Consider the following 15,832-nt stretch of genomic DNA (forward strand, 5'->3'; position numbering starts at 1 on the left):
AAAAAAAGAAGAGTAAATATTTCTGACCTCCTCCTTTGCATCACATAAAGGAGTGGTGTCCACCCAAGTCAAGGCACGAGTTTTCCTGGAGTGCGGCACTAACACTGAGCAAAGCTTCTCACTGCTTTTTTTTTCCCCATTTTTGTCCTCTTGCTGTCAATGTTGGTGCCTAAGGAGCGGGCAGAGGCTGTGGCTGTAGCTTTCCGCTGGCTGACAGAGCACTCCATGAAGTGCTCCAGAACCRCTCCATTGCCAGAGCACGGACAACACCCAGGTACAGCAGAAGACAACASCCAGGACCAGATAAGGAGAAAAGCCTGGGCCAAAGCCATGAGAGATGAAGGGTCAAGACTAGAAGATCTGGGGCCAAGCAGCAGATAAAAGGATTGTAGCAGGGGCTTTGCTGACGATCCCTGTGCCACTTGTTAACCTCTCCCAAGCCAGCTGTGTCCCAGGGGGCCTGAACTATATGATGACCCAAGCTAGATGTGATCAGGAAAAACTTGGTGCTGCCACCATTGTTGGTTTTAAACTGGATTGTTTTCCTCATCTGGTGCAAAGTAGAGCCTGACAAACACTGGGAATTTGTCCAGGTTCAGGCAGGGAGCTTCTGAGGTTCCTTATGGGCCACATCATTATGTGTCATCATCACGGCAGCCTCACTCCCCTTCTGTTGTTTTTGAGGAGCAAGGAGGKAAACTCATCATTAGAGGCTTTCAGCGAGAAATCACATCAGTTTTGTTGCCCTGCTTCTCAAAGGGGATTCTTCTCACAGGTAACCATGGAGTCATGTGGATGCAGGTGCAAATACTCATGACAGCGAGGGGCTAAAGATACTCCTGAGTTGAAGACCACCAACAAAAAGAGAAGAATTCTTCCCCCATCATTCCCCTCACCTCTTACATGTTCGCCCAGTGTGACAGAGGCGCTTGCTGTGCCTTGGTGCAGGGCTCCACGCTCTGCTGGCCCCACGTGACACGGCAGCACACCCTTCTGCTCATTCTCTCACCTTGCTCCCTGCCTGCCGGCCTTCTCCCAGGCACGTCCTCACATTAATGCTCTGTCACACTTCCCGTCTCACACCCACACTTCCATGTGCAGTTTTCCAGTCTGCTCTTACACACGCACAGCCTCATTTCAGCAAACACTTTCGCCCACCTGCATTTCCTCTCACCTCCCCAGCAGCTTTCATGCTGTTCTCCTTACTATGCCTGTCAGCTCTCACCCACTCTCCCAGCTGGTGCTTGCCTGGGCTTTCCATACTCTCACCTTCTCCTTTTCCTAATGCCCAGCCCCCTTCCTAGTTCAGCTCTGCAACACACATGTCCCATCAGACCTACATGTRCAGTCAAGCAGCCCAGAACAAAACCAGTATGCATCAGGGTTAAAAGCAAATATGCCAGCAATATCCCTTTTGTCTAAACTCACTCAAACCCTGATAATACAGCCCCCAAGGGGAGAAGTTTAAGTGGAAAGACAGCTGGGTTTGAGGCTTTCACCAAAGAAGCGGATGGGAGAGGAAAGTCCAGCCCAACACCTAGCTTTTCAAATGAAGTGACTTGTCAGGCCTGCAACTGTGGCAGAGATCTGAGAAGCAGTAAATACAGCAGCACTCACTTGCATTGACAGCCTGTCATGTGCTTGAAACGTAAATAGTAGTGGAGACAAATCACTGCTGTTTTCCTATTAAGCTTTGGCCCACTGGCCTCCTATCTTGCCAGCAGCATTTCTGCGTGGCCTGCCGGCACTCCTYGTCTCAGGGACGGATGTGCCTCCTTGTTGTGTGCGTTGGGAGAGTCAGGAAGGGAATTAGCATGCTCTTATTTCCTCAGGTGTCCTTGGTGCCTTGGTACTGCTCTTCAGCTGATGGATTTCTTACTCAGGCCCCTTGGCTCCCAGCCCCTCCTTCCTTTGCCCAAGGTTGAGGAAACATTGGCCATCTCCCTAGAGGCCTGATGGTTTTCACCCCTGCCCCTGGTTTCTTCCATACAGCCCTATAAGGTCAAGCTTATGGAGTAAATGAGGCACTGATTTGAATAAAGGATTAAAGGTGAGATTTTTCTGGTGCACCTGAGTGTTTCGCAAGCAGAAATGCCAGTGAAAGCCACTGGGTCTTGTCCTGTTAAAGCATTTTAGTGGCTTCTGGAAACCCTGCTCTCAAGCATTAATCATTATATAACCATTTAATAAAATATGTCATCAGATGCTTACTTTAATCTTTACAGCAGTGAAAGACTTCCTTCCATTCTCTAAACTGAGGAAAGAGGAGCAAATGGACTCAGCACATTTACCATGCCTCCCACTCTCATCAGCTGCGATTCCTCCTCCTCTCTCTCCTCAAGGAAGAGGAAATCATGCCGGTGCTGAAGGTGGTCTGCTCTGTGCTGGCTAAAGTAGAACAACTGCTATTTTAGATCCCGTGAAGCTCCCGCAGGTGTGCAGCTGCAAAAGTGCTCTAAAGAAACSCCCGAGTTTCTGGCAACACTTAGCAGAAAGGAACAAGAGTTTCCTCAAAATAAAATGTATTGCATTTCATGCTTTCTCAGGTCAGCCCCTTTGGGCTGTCTGCGGGTCCTGTGCTCAGCACTGCCTGCTGTGGGACTCACAGCAAAACAAGGTGCTTGTCTCTCTCCCACGTTTTCTCCATCCACATGTTTTTGAGAAGGGGAGAGGGGCAGGAGAAAGGAGAGATAAGTAGATTCCCGCCCAYGTCAGTAACAGGTGGATACAGAGAGGGCAAACCCAGAGGGACGTTTTGATCAGCGTGCTTGCTCGTGGTCTTCGCACACTGGCAGTGTTGGTGTCATTGAAGATTTCTGTAAGCATTATGACAAGAAAAGGCATAAAGGAACTGGGAGGAAAGCAATGAAATACTTACGTGATTCATGCTCAGAGCCCCTTCTAAACTTACAGTGTAGCCATTGAAAAGTCAAGAAGGAGTTTGTTTTAAACTGTTTCTTTTACTTATCACTGCCTTGCTTCTCTCTTTCTGATGAACTTTGTCTTTTCTCCATATTCCTCATGCCCATCAGTCAGGATTTACAGCAGAGCTGATGACCAACAACTGCACTTGCGACTGTAAGAGCTGCAACTGGCAGCTAAAAGAGCTCAATATGAGGGCCCCTGCTTTCTCACTGCTTGCCTACCCTGAACAGTGGTACCTGCAATAAGATCACTCTCTGAGTCAGGAGAAAACCCCTTCCTCTTTCCTCCTTGCAAGATTGAGAGACTCCTTCTTTGGAAAGCAAAGGAGTCTAATGACATAGCAGTTAAATACCCTGGACTAGAGTAATTATTCAACGGGATCAATATCACTATGAATCAACAGCCAGTCCCTCAGATGACAGTATCACAGGAGCCAGCCCAACTGATCAAAGGTCCGTGTAGCATGTGAGAGCCCAGCATGTCAAAAGTCACTGTGATCCCTGCCTTGGCACCCACTCCGGCTTCATGCCTCAGTCCTCGAGTCCAGCCATCGGAGCCTCATCGCCTGGTCCCTTCTTGTGCCCCCTTGGGAATATTCCCTGTGCTCCTTCCAGCAAATCTGGGAGACGGTGTCAGGCAGTCAGTGTGCTCGCTCTAATTGAGAAACATTGCGGCGAAGAGAATGGTCAACAGAAATGCAAACAGAACGATTTTTCAAGGAGGTAATCCACCCATACAGATATTGGCACCAGGCATCACAACGCACTGACATGTTTTTGAAAGGGTAAATCTTGCTGAGGGGTAGCTTAACTCTTTGACCTCATTTCCTCAGTTGAAAACTATAGCTGTGTAAAAAATCAGTAGCAAGAATCAAACTGATGCAGAAATCCCTAGTCTTTAGGTTTCACTTGTTARCTCAGTGTTCAGAGCAGCCTCACTGAAAACAGGAATGAGCTACAGAAATTGCTGTCTTGCAAACACACAGGAGATTCAGGGGTTGTGTGATCTGGCCATAAAGTAYTTGGAGCCAGCTTGCAGTGAAAGGAAACACAGCATTTTGCATGTTTTCTGAGGTGCAACTGATTCCAGTTTTAAGTAAACTTGAGTAAATCTGTAAAATGAAWGAACTTTTGTTGGCTAACCTGTTTTTTTTTTTTAATGTATTCTTTTTAATTTAGGTTGAAGTTGTAGGTTCATTCTTATCCTCTCACCSTGAAAGTATGAGTGGAGATAAGGCAGAAGGGCAGAAAGGCAGACTCATGATATATAGAAACAAGGAAACATTTTTATGATTTTTGCACAATAGTATATTGAACATGTCTTCCTCCAAGAGACGCAAGACTTTTGTAGGGAACATAACATGGTTGTGCCACCAAAGATGCYACCAAGCACTGACCAACCCTATAGTTCCTGGATTGTCAGGCTGGTACTGCCTGTACCATGAGGCATCATCACACAAGGTTTCCTTAAGATCTATGACTTAGCATTTGTGGAACTAAGCTATGGACTGCATTGCAGTACATCCTTGTTTTCTACTTGCAGGACAGAAGTGATACAGTTCAGTCATGCTTCTGGTCCCCAGATGGGATTTATTGCTCTTGGTCCTTTTGGCCTGGGGTCTGTAGAGAAGAACTTGTCTTAAACTTATATAATCATAGAATCATACAATGTTCAAGGTTGGAAGGGACCTCTAGAGATCATCTAGTCCAATTCCTTGCTCCAGCAGGGACACCCAGAGCACGGGGCACAGGGCGGCATCCAGGCRGGTTTGGAAGATCTCTGGAGAWGGAGACCCCACAGCCTCCCTGGGCAGCCTGTGCCAGGGCTCTGGCACCCTCACAGGCAAGAAGTTCTTCCTCWYMTGGAGGTAGAACTTCCTGTGTTTAAACTTAAACCCATTGTCCTTTGTCCTGTCACTGGCCACCACCAAGTTTGGCCCCATCCTCCTTACATTCTCCCCTCAGATACTTACACATATTGATAAGATCTCCTCTCAATCTTCTCTTCTCCAGGCTAAATGAGGCCCAGCTCATTTAGTCTTTCCTCACAGATGCTCCTGTCCCTTAATCATCTTTGTTGCCCTCCGCTGGACCCTTTCTAGAAGCTCCATGTCTCTCTTGTCCTAGGGAGCCCAGAACTGCACCCAGTACTCCAGGTGAGGCCAGAGCTKAGCAGAGGGGCAGGATCCCCTCCCTCAACCTGCTGGCAACACTCATCCTAATGCATCCTAATGATGATAGCATGAGTGCTTTGACCAAAATGTGAGAATGTACGGGAAAAAAGAGGACATAAGGTAGCAAATGAGCTGACAGAATCACCGGATACTGTAACAGCTGACTGGTTGCCGTTGTATTTTAATTGCTTTTCCCAGGTTTCCATGACATACAAGAACCCCAGTCCCCTGCTGCAGCTCTCGGGTTGCATTACCTTCCAGTGCTTAACACAGTGGGAAACAAACACCAATTGATTTTTCTTCCCCCCGCTGTTCTTCCTGCCTGAGGCAAGTGCTGGCCTATCCTCTTTTCCAAGGCAGGGGAAGATGAGGGCTCAGCTCTCTGTGGAGCTGACCGCTCTGCTAGGGGAAAAAGATCTGTGTGTTGCTTTCAGCACATCAAGTAACCCCTCTGCCTGGGCTGCTGGGAGAGCGCTTATGCGTTGTACCATATGTTTTTCAACTTTTTTTTTTTTTTTTTTTTTTTTATTAACTGCTCCAAAATGGTCCTCTCAGCCCTAAGGAACTACCTACTTCCTTCTTATGTAAAATTTTCCTCGGGGACCTGGTACCATCTCAGTGATAGCTCTCGCTGATGATGGCTTCTGCTTCATCTTGTTGTAAAGTACTGACCRAAAACCAAAGCACAAAACGCCAAGGATGCAGAATCAGGGCAAATATTGATTTGTCCATGTTGTATGTCACTTTCTTAACAGTAGAATTAGGGCCTGGTGTTTGGTAGCGTAGTCACGATATAATTCACACTGCAGCCTGCAGTATTTTGGGAGAATAATGTTGTTGGTGTGTCATTAGATGACTTATTTTGCATCATGGCTGTTAATTTATTTTACATATTGGCATCATGGACAGTTTTGTGTGAGAGCAATTCAACTATCAAAAAAGTGCTGTTTCAGTTCATTAAAAAATGTTAGTAAATTCAGTAGGTCAAATTCAGTGTGCTTGAAAGAAAAAATTGATACAGAAAATGATATGTCTTTTTTGACATAAAATCACTTTTTGAAATTACATTGTATCTCAAATCGAGGAAGAATATAAGTCCTTTTTCTAGTTGAGCAAAGAGCAGAAATGAACACTCCCCTCTCACAAGTGATCCACCTCTGGTCTAACAAAAGATTTTGGCCTGAAGCAGGTTTGGGGGCTTGGAGGTGGGGGGGGAGTAAGGGGTACCCTTTCTTTTCTTGTTTTTAATTCACATTTTAAATGCAAAAGTTATTAAGTTGCTCAGATGCAGTGGTGTACTCCACACATGCTCTGTGCTATACTCAAGAGCTGTGTGTGTAAGAGAGAGGGAAAGAGACTGTGATGGCCTTTAATGCTTGCCTATGAATGAATAAAGCAGTAGTGGAAATTCAGTGAGGCCAGCAGGCCAAGGACGTCCTACATGTCCTCAGGAAGTAGAAATCAGTGGCTGTAGATATGAAGTTCCTTATAGCAAAGCATTTGCAGATCAACTGTGCAGTGTCTTTTCTCATCATTGTGCATGATATGCAGCACTGTTGTGCATGATGGGCTTAGGGCTGGTGTGTTTCTCCTGAATTTCTAGTCATTTGAGGACACAAATGCAGTTGAGGTCTCCAGAAGCTATAAAAAAAAWGGTAAATCTCTTAAAGGAGGAATTGCAGCCTTTTTCAACCTGTCTACACCAGTGCATCTGGGCCAGGAGCTCTTACAGCATAGGCTGTGACTGCAGGCACCTCAGCCAGCTCTGTGTTTGAGGAGGAAATGCCGTCACTGATGAGTAAGGTCCTGTGAAAGCCAGGGAAAAACGTGCCAGGGTGTTTCCTCCTGACCTGACTCATGCTCATTCATGATGCCAGAGCCAGGCCAGAGCCCTCGCTGGCATTGCACAAGTGTTTTGGTTGATGTGTAATAGCTGCAGACCTAAGGGCATGGGAGGCATGAGGCCARCATGAACAATAGTACCCTGCTGTTCCTTGCTGCTTAAACAGAGTAATTATTGCCTTACTACACTTGACCTCTCTGTTCCTATCCCTCTGGCAGTGGTTATTTCATAGTTCTCTTTACATGAGGGGAAGCCTCTGCATCTCTCTGCACTGTACATCACTCTGTTTGTCACTGTCGCCCCTTCTCTCTTGCTCACTCACTCGTTGTCTCACTGCATTTCTCTTCATCAGTGTCTGATCACTGTTCTCTCTTTTTATGTCTTTGAAGAATTTCTGTCTCCCATCCTCAGTCTCTCTGTTCATTCCATCTCCATTATTTTTTTTGCCTCCATCTATTTTTTTCCCAGTCTTCAGCTTTCCTCATTTTTACCACTTCCTGGGCCACGCTAGTTTTTTCACTTTCCCTCCTGCCTGTAGCATTATAGAACTAGATGTCCCTTTTCTCATCCACCATCTGCTCTTCTTCACTGATCTCTTTACTTAAAACAAGTGTCTTGAACAGAGAGATGGATAAAAATGCCAAGCTCATTGGAATCTAGTGAGTGAGGATATGAAGGCTGATAAACAAAAACTTCAAAGTTTTGAATTAAAAAAATAAAAATGCCAGCTGGAGATACAACAAGAAAATGATGTCAAAGACTCCCTTTTAGCTATTTTTGTCTTTCAGAAATCTGTTCCTAGGGAATGCAAAGTGCCCAGGAAAGGGAGAAAGTTAGGTGAGCAAGACCTTAGACAATAAGTGAAGAGCACAAAGAGGAGAAAAACTGCAATTCAGCATCGGAAGTTGCCACACACACACACACACACAAACTTCAAATGGCAGTTATTGATTTGCAATCTTTTAATTCCCTTGCATCTTGTTTTAGGCAGAGGAAGGCCCAACATGGATGCATAACCCCTTCTGCTCTCCCCTCTTCACAGCTACAAAGAGGCTTGGAAGAAAAACAAACGTAGAAGTGGGATATCTGGTTGCCTTTTGCACAGACCAAATGCAAGCAGAGACTTTCAGTGAGTCTGAACCATAGTTTAGTTTAAGAACATAGCAGCATTAAATAGAAGAACTAAAGGGATTTCTGCACAAGAAAGAGCCCAGTGTTTGAGGCACCAACAGTATAGGACAGAGYATAGTATGGCTGCTTTCTTTACAGACCAGCTTCCCCTTTGGATATTTTAGGAACTAGGCCATGAAGAGAAAGGCCTGTCTGTTAGAGGACACGACTGAGCATGTTGCCCGCGCCTCGGCTGACTGAATGAGCTGCCGCGCTCAGCACAAACATGGATTTGTTTGGCCGAGCCGCGTTGCTCCACGGAAATCGTTTGGCCTTTGTGGAGAGAGGGGTGGTGTGTGGCGGCACGAGGGGCTCCTGGGGAGGAGGCGGCAAAGACCCGTGAACACACGGGAAGGCCTAAGACTGAGTTTCTGCACGTACAGGGGGCTGTGAGAGCGTGTACRTGAGCATCAGCGGGTGTTCACGTCAATGGGGGGCGAGAAGCAAGGAGGCAGTGAGGTGACATGGGCGCAGGGTTGTATGAGGTTAGGCCTGTACAGGGGGGAAAGGAGATGAGGGATATCCATGAACGCRTTGAAACGGGGCTTCTGGGCAGCACATCAGGATTGCGGAGCAGGTTGGCTGTGCTGGTTCACTGTCTGCTTTGATGGGTCCGGTTAGAGAGGCAGGGGATGGGGAACGTGGCTGAGGCGAATGGTTTTGGAAGCTTCCTCTTGCAGAAGCTGCCTGCCGCACGTCCTCATGCCGAAAGGCCCACACCGGCTCRGAGCAGCGGCAGCTTCTGGCACGCTCCTCGTGGGGTTGCTTCCCTCTGCCYGGGTTGTCCAGCCTCCTCGGCTTCTGCTGTGTCCCCAGCCTCCAGAACAGAAAGCTCCTGTGCCCCATTTCACCCAATTTCCTTGACAGACTTAAGGAGGCACAGCTTGGAGAGGTGATGTTTAGCAGGGCTGCAGCCACAAACCCATGAGCGACCCATGAGTATGTGAAAGGCAAGAACCCCACTGGGAGGAAGGATAGCAAGAGTCCCAGGAAAGATGCTGTGGGATGAAGAGAGCGCTTTGCCCTTATTGGAATACGTCCTAACCAACCTGTCGGAAAAACAGACAGGGGACAGTCCTTCCCAGTGAGAAAGGCTTGTCAGGAGAGTCAGGGTTTCATCGCTGCATAACGTGCTCAGCGCAACTGTCTTCTGTTAATAGGAACAGAGGTTGCTCGCCAGGAGTTGGCATTGCCTCCGCTCACCTAATTGACTATGTTCGTTGTTATCTCTATCAAAGAGCATCGCTCAATCCTTCTCCCCTCCCACTTCGATAAGCTGAGTAGTGACAACCATCAGCCTCCTGCCAAAGCTGCCTCCTGAGTGGAAACATTTGTGGATTTGCTCCGTGTGTAAAGATCTGCTCCTGCTTTCCCCCTACCCCTGCTTTGCCTTAGAGGTTAGAGTTAATATGACTCACCTAATCTGCCTGCCAAGGTGAATTAGTGAAAACATCTCTACGGCTCTGTGCAAGATATCACAACCTGACATTTTTCTAACACACTATGGTACATCTCTTCTCTCTCTGATCAGTTCTGTGACACCTCAATTTTATAGTAATGCTCTTTTTTTAGAAATGGTTAATGTACTTTTATAGGATGCAGGGCTGCAAGCGAAAGGGTGTGACGTGCAAATGAGAGTAACTGAGTTTACAGAGCAAAATATTGCTGCTGGGGTTGAAATACGGCTCACTGGTGCAGGAACAAGAACAGTGCTAGCACTATTTTAGCAAGAGATTGCCACAGGAACTGTTCCCGAAGTGATATGCTTATATGTGTTTCTTGTGGCAGGGAGAAATGACAGGCTGAATAGGCCTATTGATATCTTTGATATGGCCTTTAAAACAGAGGCCCTTGCTTCACCCATCCCCAGAGACCCACTGGACAAGCCAGTGGCTTCATCATCCCCTCGCTGTTGGTGAGGGTGGTATAGGGCTGCTCAAACCCACCCTGGTGGACACGGCACACATGCACCTCAAGTGCATGGACATGTGTAGAGGACCTGAAAAATATCTTCCCTTAGGAAAGTATAAACCCTTTTAGGGTGCTTTCTGGAGTCCCCTTGATGTGGTTCTCTGAGAGACAGGCTTAACAGYACCCTTAATGAGGGTGCCACTCCATTAGAGCGGGGAAGTCACCCTCAACCCTCTTTTCATTACAGTGACGGACTGGTGACAAGGGCAAATTGCAGGAGAAGCRAGTACCACTTGGAATGAACCCTGTGCATAAACAAGGCAGAATGGCAGGGAAAGTGATTTGCAAAGCACAGGCAAATTATGTTTTAACCTTTTCTTTATAAGCCTTTCCCTGCTGTCTGATTACTTTGCAGTCAGCTGGCTGACCTGCAACTGGGAGTGCTGCCATAAGGGAAGGGGGACTGTGGGTTGTAGGCTGCAGCTGGGGGTGATGTGTTCAAGAAGCTCTAGAGTAAGTTATGAAAAGATCAGGGGATTAAAGCCTGTCCCAACCAAGTATGAACAATCCTATGGGTCAACCACAGGGAATTTGTCTGTATAGACAGCAGCCCAGTGCATAAGTTGGGATGCAGCCTGTCCTCTCTATTCGGTCATCGTAGAAGAGCTTGTCTGAAATTTGTGCTCGATCTGGGGTATTGAAAAAATGAGAAACAGTTTTGAAAATGTGAACTAGACAAAGAGGTCTAAAACAAAATAATAAGAGTGATCAAAGGTATAGAAAACGTCACCTACAGAGTGAAGTTGAAAGACCTGGCACTATTCATCAAAAAGAAAAGAAAAAAAAAGGACCAAAAAAAAAAAAAAAAAAAAAAGGACGCCTACTGAAGGAGGAACATAACTGATTTAAAGTTGATAAAAAGCTATTGCAGAGAAGGAGGGAATGATTTGTTCTTTATGTTCTGTAGTGGCTAAGACAAAAATAATGGCTTTAAAACACAGCGAGGAAGATTCAGGTCACACTTTAGGAAAACTGTTYAAACCCTAAAAGTAAAGCACTAGAATGTGGGGCCTGAAACTCTGCTCCTGCCGAAGCGAAAGAACAGATTCCCAAACCTGCTGCCAGGCATGGAGTCACATCCATAAAGAGCACCTATACAAATCCAGCACTACATCTTCCCCTACAGCCTCTCGCCATGTTCCCCGTGGTCCGAGACCCAGGGCACAGCGAAAGGTTGGGAGTGTGTCCGGGGAGCACTGGATGTGCAGCAGGAGGCAGCTTTGCCTCCCCGCCGTGTGAGAAGCGCTGCTGCCACACGGCAGGGCCGGTTGCCAGACTGCTGGGGGATATGAAAACCCGCATCAGAGCAGCTGTAAATTTTAGGCAATGGGATTTTGACTCACCCAAACATCTGGTAGAAGCTGCGAAAGGAATTGCTGGATTGCCCTGCTGGAAAAAAAAAAAAAAAAGGAGAGGGTGGAGGGGTGGGGAAGGCTTCTCTTTGCATGATAATCAGTACAGTGCTGTTTTCATGCTGAGCTTCCATGGCTGGGGATGTTTTTCCCCAAGGACAATTCTGAAAGTTGCCTGAAGGAAAAAAAAAAAAAAAAAAAAAAGGCCAAAATGGCTGTTTAAGGGACAGAGTTGTCAGCAGATTTTGAAGTTCTTGAAGTCCCTATCCCTGATGCCGAAGGCGAACTCATGCAGCTGGCATCCCCAGTGAGTGTGGCCAGCCTGGCCTGGCTAATATGCTTCACAAACCTGTGCCCGTGTTCAGGGAATAATGCTGACATTTCAGGTAGCACCATGGGAACTTGTGCTCCTCAGAGCCAAGGAGCAGTGCAGTTCCGACAGCCGCTATCCGAACTCCATCAAGCAACTTAAGCACTTACTTAGGTGAAATGGCCAGAATTTCGGAAGTGATTAGTGCTGACTGAACAGAAAATATCTTTTGGGCAGGGAGTTTCCTTGGAAAATTTAACTGCTGTCTTAGGAGCATGAATGAGAGCCCTTCTGTGCTCACCACTTTTGGAAAAAGAACAGTCCTTATCCTTTAGGAGTTGGGGGGCAGTTTGTCTGCACATGCAGAGGGAAGCAATTACAGCTTGTGCTGTGCATGCTGCCAAGCGATGCCTGCAGCCCTCTCAGGGGAGCAAAGAATCTCCCATCTAACATAGTTCATAGTCTTCCCAGGAAAAGCCACAGTCTGGTTTCCAAAGGAATAGCTTTGGATATACTAATCCTAATATTTTATGCTTCCCTGGCACCTTTCATCCAAAGATTCTAATGTGTTTTACATACATTAACCTCCCTACCCTTTTCTGACCAGCAGGTGAGAGGAGAGCAGGGTTATTAGCCACAATTTACAGAGGGAGAGCGATGGAGTGACTCACCCAAGGTCGTACAGTGAATTAAAAGCAAGGCCACAAACCTCCCCTGACTTCTGCCCCTGGCTGTAACCCTGATGCTCAAGTCACTGCTTTCAAAACTGTGTTAGAGAGGCAGCGCAATTCAAATGTGACATTTTGTATGTACAGTAGATCAGGGGGTTGTAATGATYATCGGTCTCCGTGGATCAAATTACACTTTGTTTCTCTCAGTTCGTCTATGTTTAACTGCAGCTTCTTCTGATCAATAGTACTTCAGGGTGGCCGTTGCTCTGAGAGGCAGAAAGAAATTGCTCCTAGTTTTGTGTGGCCACAAGATTGCTGTCAGAATACACCATTACGTCTATCAGCTATTCCTGAACCAGCCTGTCAGCCTGAGCTGGGCCTCATGTGGTGGAGATTTTGCTTCTCTGTCTCCCTGTGGGATAAAATACTTTTGTACCACTTTTATGCACAGCAGATTTCAGATTTTCRGACCCTGAGTTTTCCTTAACTAGATAACATGCAAGTATCTTACTGATATGGCTACAGAAGTAACTTCGGTATAGCTCCCCAGATAGCCGTTATTTTCTTTGCAGAACTCCTCTTGGGGTTGTTCCTCTGTGGCAATTAAACAGAAGATTCCCTAAATCTAGGTGCCTAACCAAACCACTATCTGCATTTTTTTTGTCCTAGCAGGCAGAGAGTTTGAAGGTGAGGAAGAGTACCTGGAGATCCTGGGAATCACACGAGAGCAATCGGGCAAGTAYGAATGCAAAGCTGCCAATGAGGTTGCTTCAGCAGACGTCAAGCAAGTCCGGGTCACTGTGAACTGTGAGTACATTGCAACTGGAGTGGGTCTATGGGGAGAGCTTTGCATATGAGTAGGGCTGACATTCAGAAAAGAAGCCTTTTACAAGTTCATATAATATCACCTGGAATGTGGCGGGGGGATTCAGGAAACTATCTGAAAGCAGAGATTTATTCCAGGATTGCTTGTGCATTGAACTTGGTAATATCTATGAAAGAAAGGGGAAAGAGGGAGAGAGAGGTAGGGAAAAAGAGAAAAATTGTGAGCTACCCCTTTCTCTCCTCTCTGAAATGCTAGTGATGCCTTGTTTTTGTTCACTGATATTCAGGAGAACGGTAGCTTGAAGAGAAGCTGCAACATAGCAGCAGGAATAGATAACAGTTCAGCCAGCTCAGAGCAAACACACACCTGYCTGCACTCCATCATGTAGGCAGGGCTTACCTGGGTGGGTATCACATCCTAGCAGTGTGGAGGAACRTGCATTACAGGTATCCACTTAATGGGAGGGTGCAAAAGCTTTCTTTTCCTTCTGCTTTTAGGTTATTAGCGTAAAGTTCTCACTAAGAGAGATTGCCAGTGCACCTATGTGATACAGAAATTGTCTTAACCAGCGTAGGTTTTGGTTAAGATGTGAACTGTCCACATAAAAATGCTTACAGACACAATTTGATTATGTGACTGACCTCTACACCCCACACTCATAGCATCGTATGAATCTGAACCCTGTGTTACTCTAGTGATTGGGTCATGAATGGATGGCATTGCAGGTACATGCATAGGCACATATCTGCTTTGACACTGCAGGCATGCTCTTCTGACAGTAACTCAACATATTCCAGACTGCTTTCACTCCTACAACACTATATGTTTGTATGTCCACCTCAGTATAGATATCCCTAGCTTCCCGCTCTGTTTCCTTGCTGGTGGCTACTGCCTCTATAGCAGGAATGGATGAATGGAAGGTGCATCTTCTCCTGACTTGCTTAGCTTACACACTAGAATATCAATCTAAGCTTAAATTGGAGATGATAAACATATAGAAGGTAAACAGACATGGCTGTACACCCTTGATTAAAGGGTAGCAATTTCTGAGAGCAGAAAGCTGATAGCAAGAAGTCTTTCAGCCGATCCCAGTCTAATTCACCACGTCATGTTATTTTAGCACCTTTTTATACCATTCTTRCTTCTCTTCTCTTTCCCGTTGAGCTTTAAGATCTGATCAATACATGTCTTGCTTAGAAGTAGGGGTTACTGGCATGACTTTTGGGCTCCCTTCAGCATCTTCAGAATCAACAATCTTGGTTAGAATTGTCTTAGAAATTGTATGGTGGTTGTTTAATAAAGGCGGCTTTTTGGGCCACATTCTGCCATTGATATGACTTTGACACTCCAGATTAATTCCCCATGTTAAACAGATGCATTTGGCTTTATGCATTTATCCACTCAATGCAAATGAAAACAAGGCCTAGCAGCAGATTTTCTGAACTAAAGCTATTGAAGTTCTCTTCTGTCAAAAACAGCTGAGTTTATAAACCTCAGACATTCAATAAGAAGCAATTAATATTTCCAAATATTTCTGTGAARCATATTTTACATTATGAATTTAACATAATTGAAACAGATTGTCTGTATAAAGTCAGAATGTTTGCTTTTGACTTTCTTTCAACTCCTGATAACTATGCTATACAAAGATTTTAAACATTTTTACTGTGATATCATAATATAATATGATATAGTATCATAACATTAGAACRTGACGGGAATCTGAATGTGAACAAATGATAATTTCCTTCAGGACAAATCTTTTACTTCTGAAGAAAGTGAAAAACTGAGATCATGAGGGCCATGCACAGGGAAAAAAAATCAGTCCTTTTGAGGGAATGACAGCTAGACATTTGCATACATCTTTCTGTATCTTGCTTTCCTAAACAACACCATAAGGAGGTGAAATTGTGAGAATTACAGTAGTCTTGAAAAATCAGACCTGCCCAACCTCACCATCTTCTTGGCCATTTCTTATCAATCTTATGAACCACTTCACTGTGGAGCGTGCAGCTTGTCAGCTCTGACTGCAGCAGAAAGCATCCTCATCTCTCTGCTTTGGTCTACATCACCATCTTGAGGCTTTGTGAGTAATGGCCATTTCGCATTACAGATCAGGAAACTGAGGCCCAGAGAAGATTTGARAGCCCTAAGGACAACCCACGCCTGGCTTCTCCCACGGCATGCAACTAAACATGGAGGAGCTGCTTTCTGAAAACACTATATTAATTTGTGCAGGGCCCCCAGCTGTGCCTTAGCACTTCCTGTGAAGGAGTGCTGCAGTGTGGCGACTGCTCTTTGCTGGGCACTCACTGTCATCAGGGACAGTGAGACCTTAATGAGGAAGGTAGCTGCCGAGGTTGTCCTGTGCATCCACGTGGGCTGTTTTCTTTAGAAAGCCTTTAGAAGGGACTGTGGCTACTATGGGGACTGCTGAAAATGAGAGGCTGAGCTTGCTGGTGGGAAGCAGGGAGTGGATGCTAAGGGAACTGGCCTAGTGCTGTCATCTTCTAGCCCCATAGAAAGGTATTTGCTCTTTCCATGACACATCTCATGGATTCACTGAAGTGGAAAAGGGTTGTCTCGCTGCA

General features: G+C 45.9%; 1 protein-coding gene across 1 annotated transcript in view; it reads left to right on the top strand.

The window, feature by feature from the left end:
• The window catches only part of LSAMP (limbic system associated membrane protein), a 156,206-nt gene that overhangs the window by 116,201 nt on the left and 24,173 nt on the right, over positions 1 to 15,832 (top strand). Inside the window, exon 3 of the mRNA XM_026037211.1 lies at positions 13,085 to 13,222. Within this exon, the coding sequence (XP_025892996.1) occupies positions 13,085 to 13,222 (138 nt within the window). The remainder of the gene's footprint in view (positions 1 to 13,084; positions 13,223 to 15,832) is intronic.

Source organism: Nothoprocta perdicaria, unplaced genomic scaffold (assembly GCF_003342845.1).
Source record: "Nothoprocta perdicaria isolate Ctin4 unplaced genomic scaffold, notPer1 scaffold_193, whole genome shotgun sequence".
NCBI lineage: Eukaryota > Metazoa > Chordata > Aves > Tinamiformes > Tinamidae > Nothoprocta > Nothoprocta perdicaria.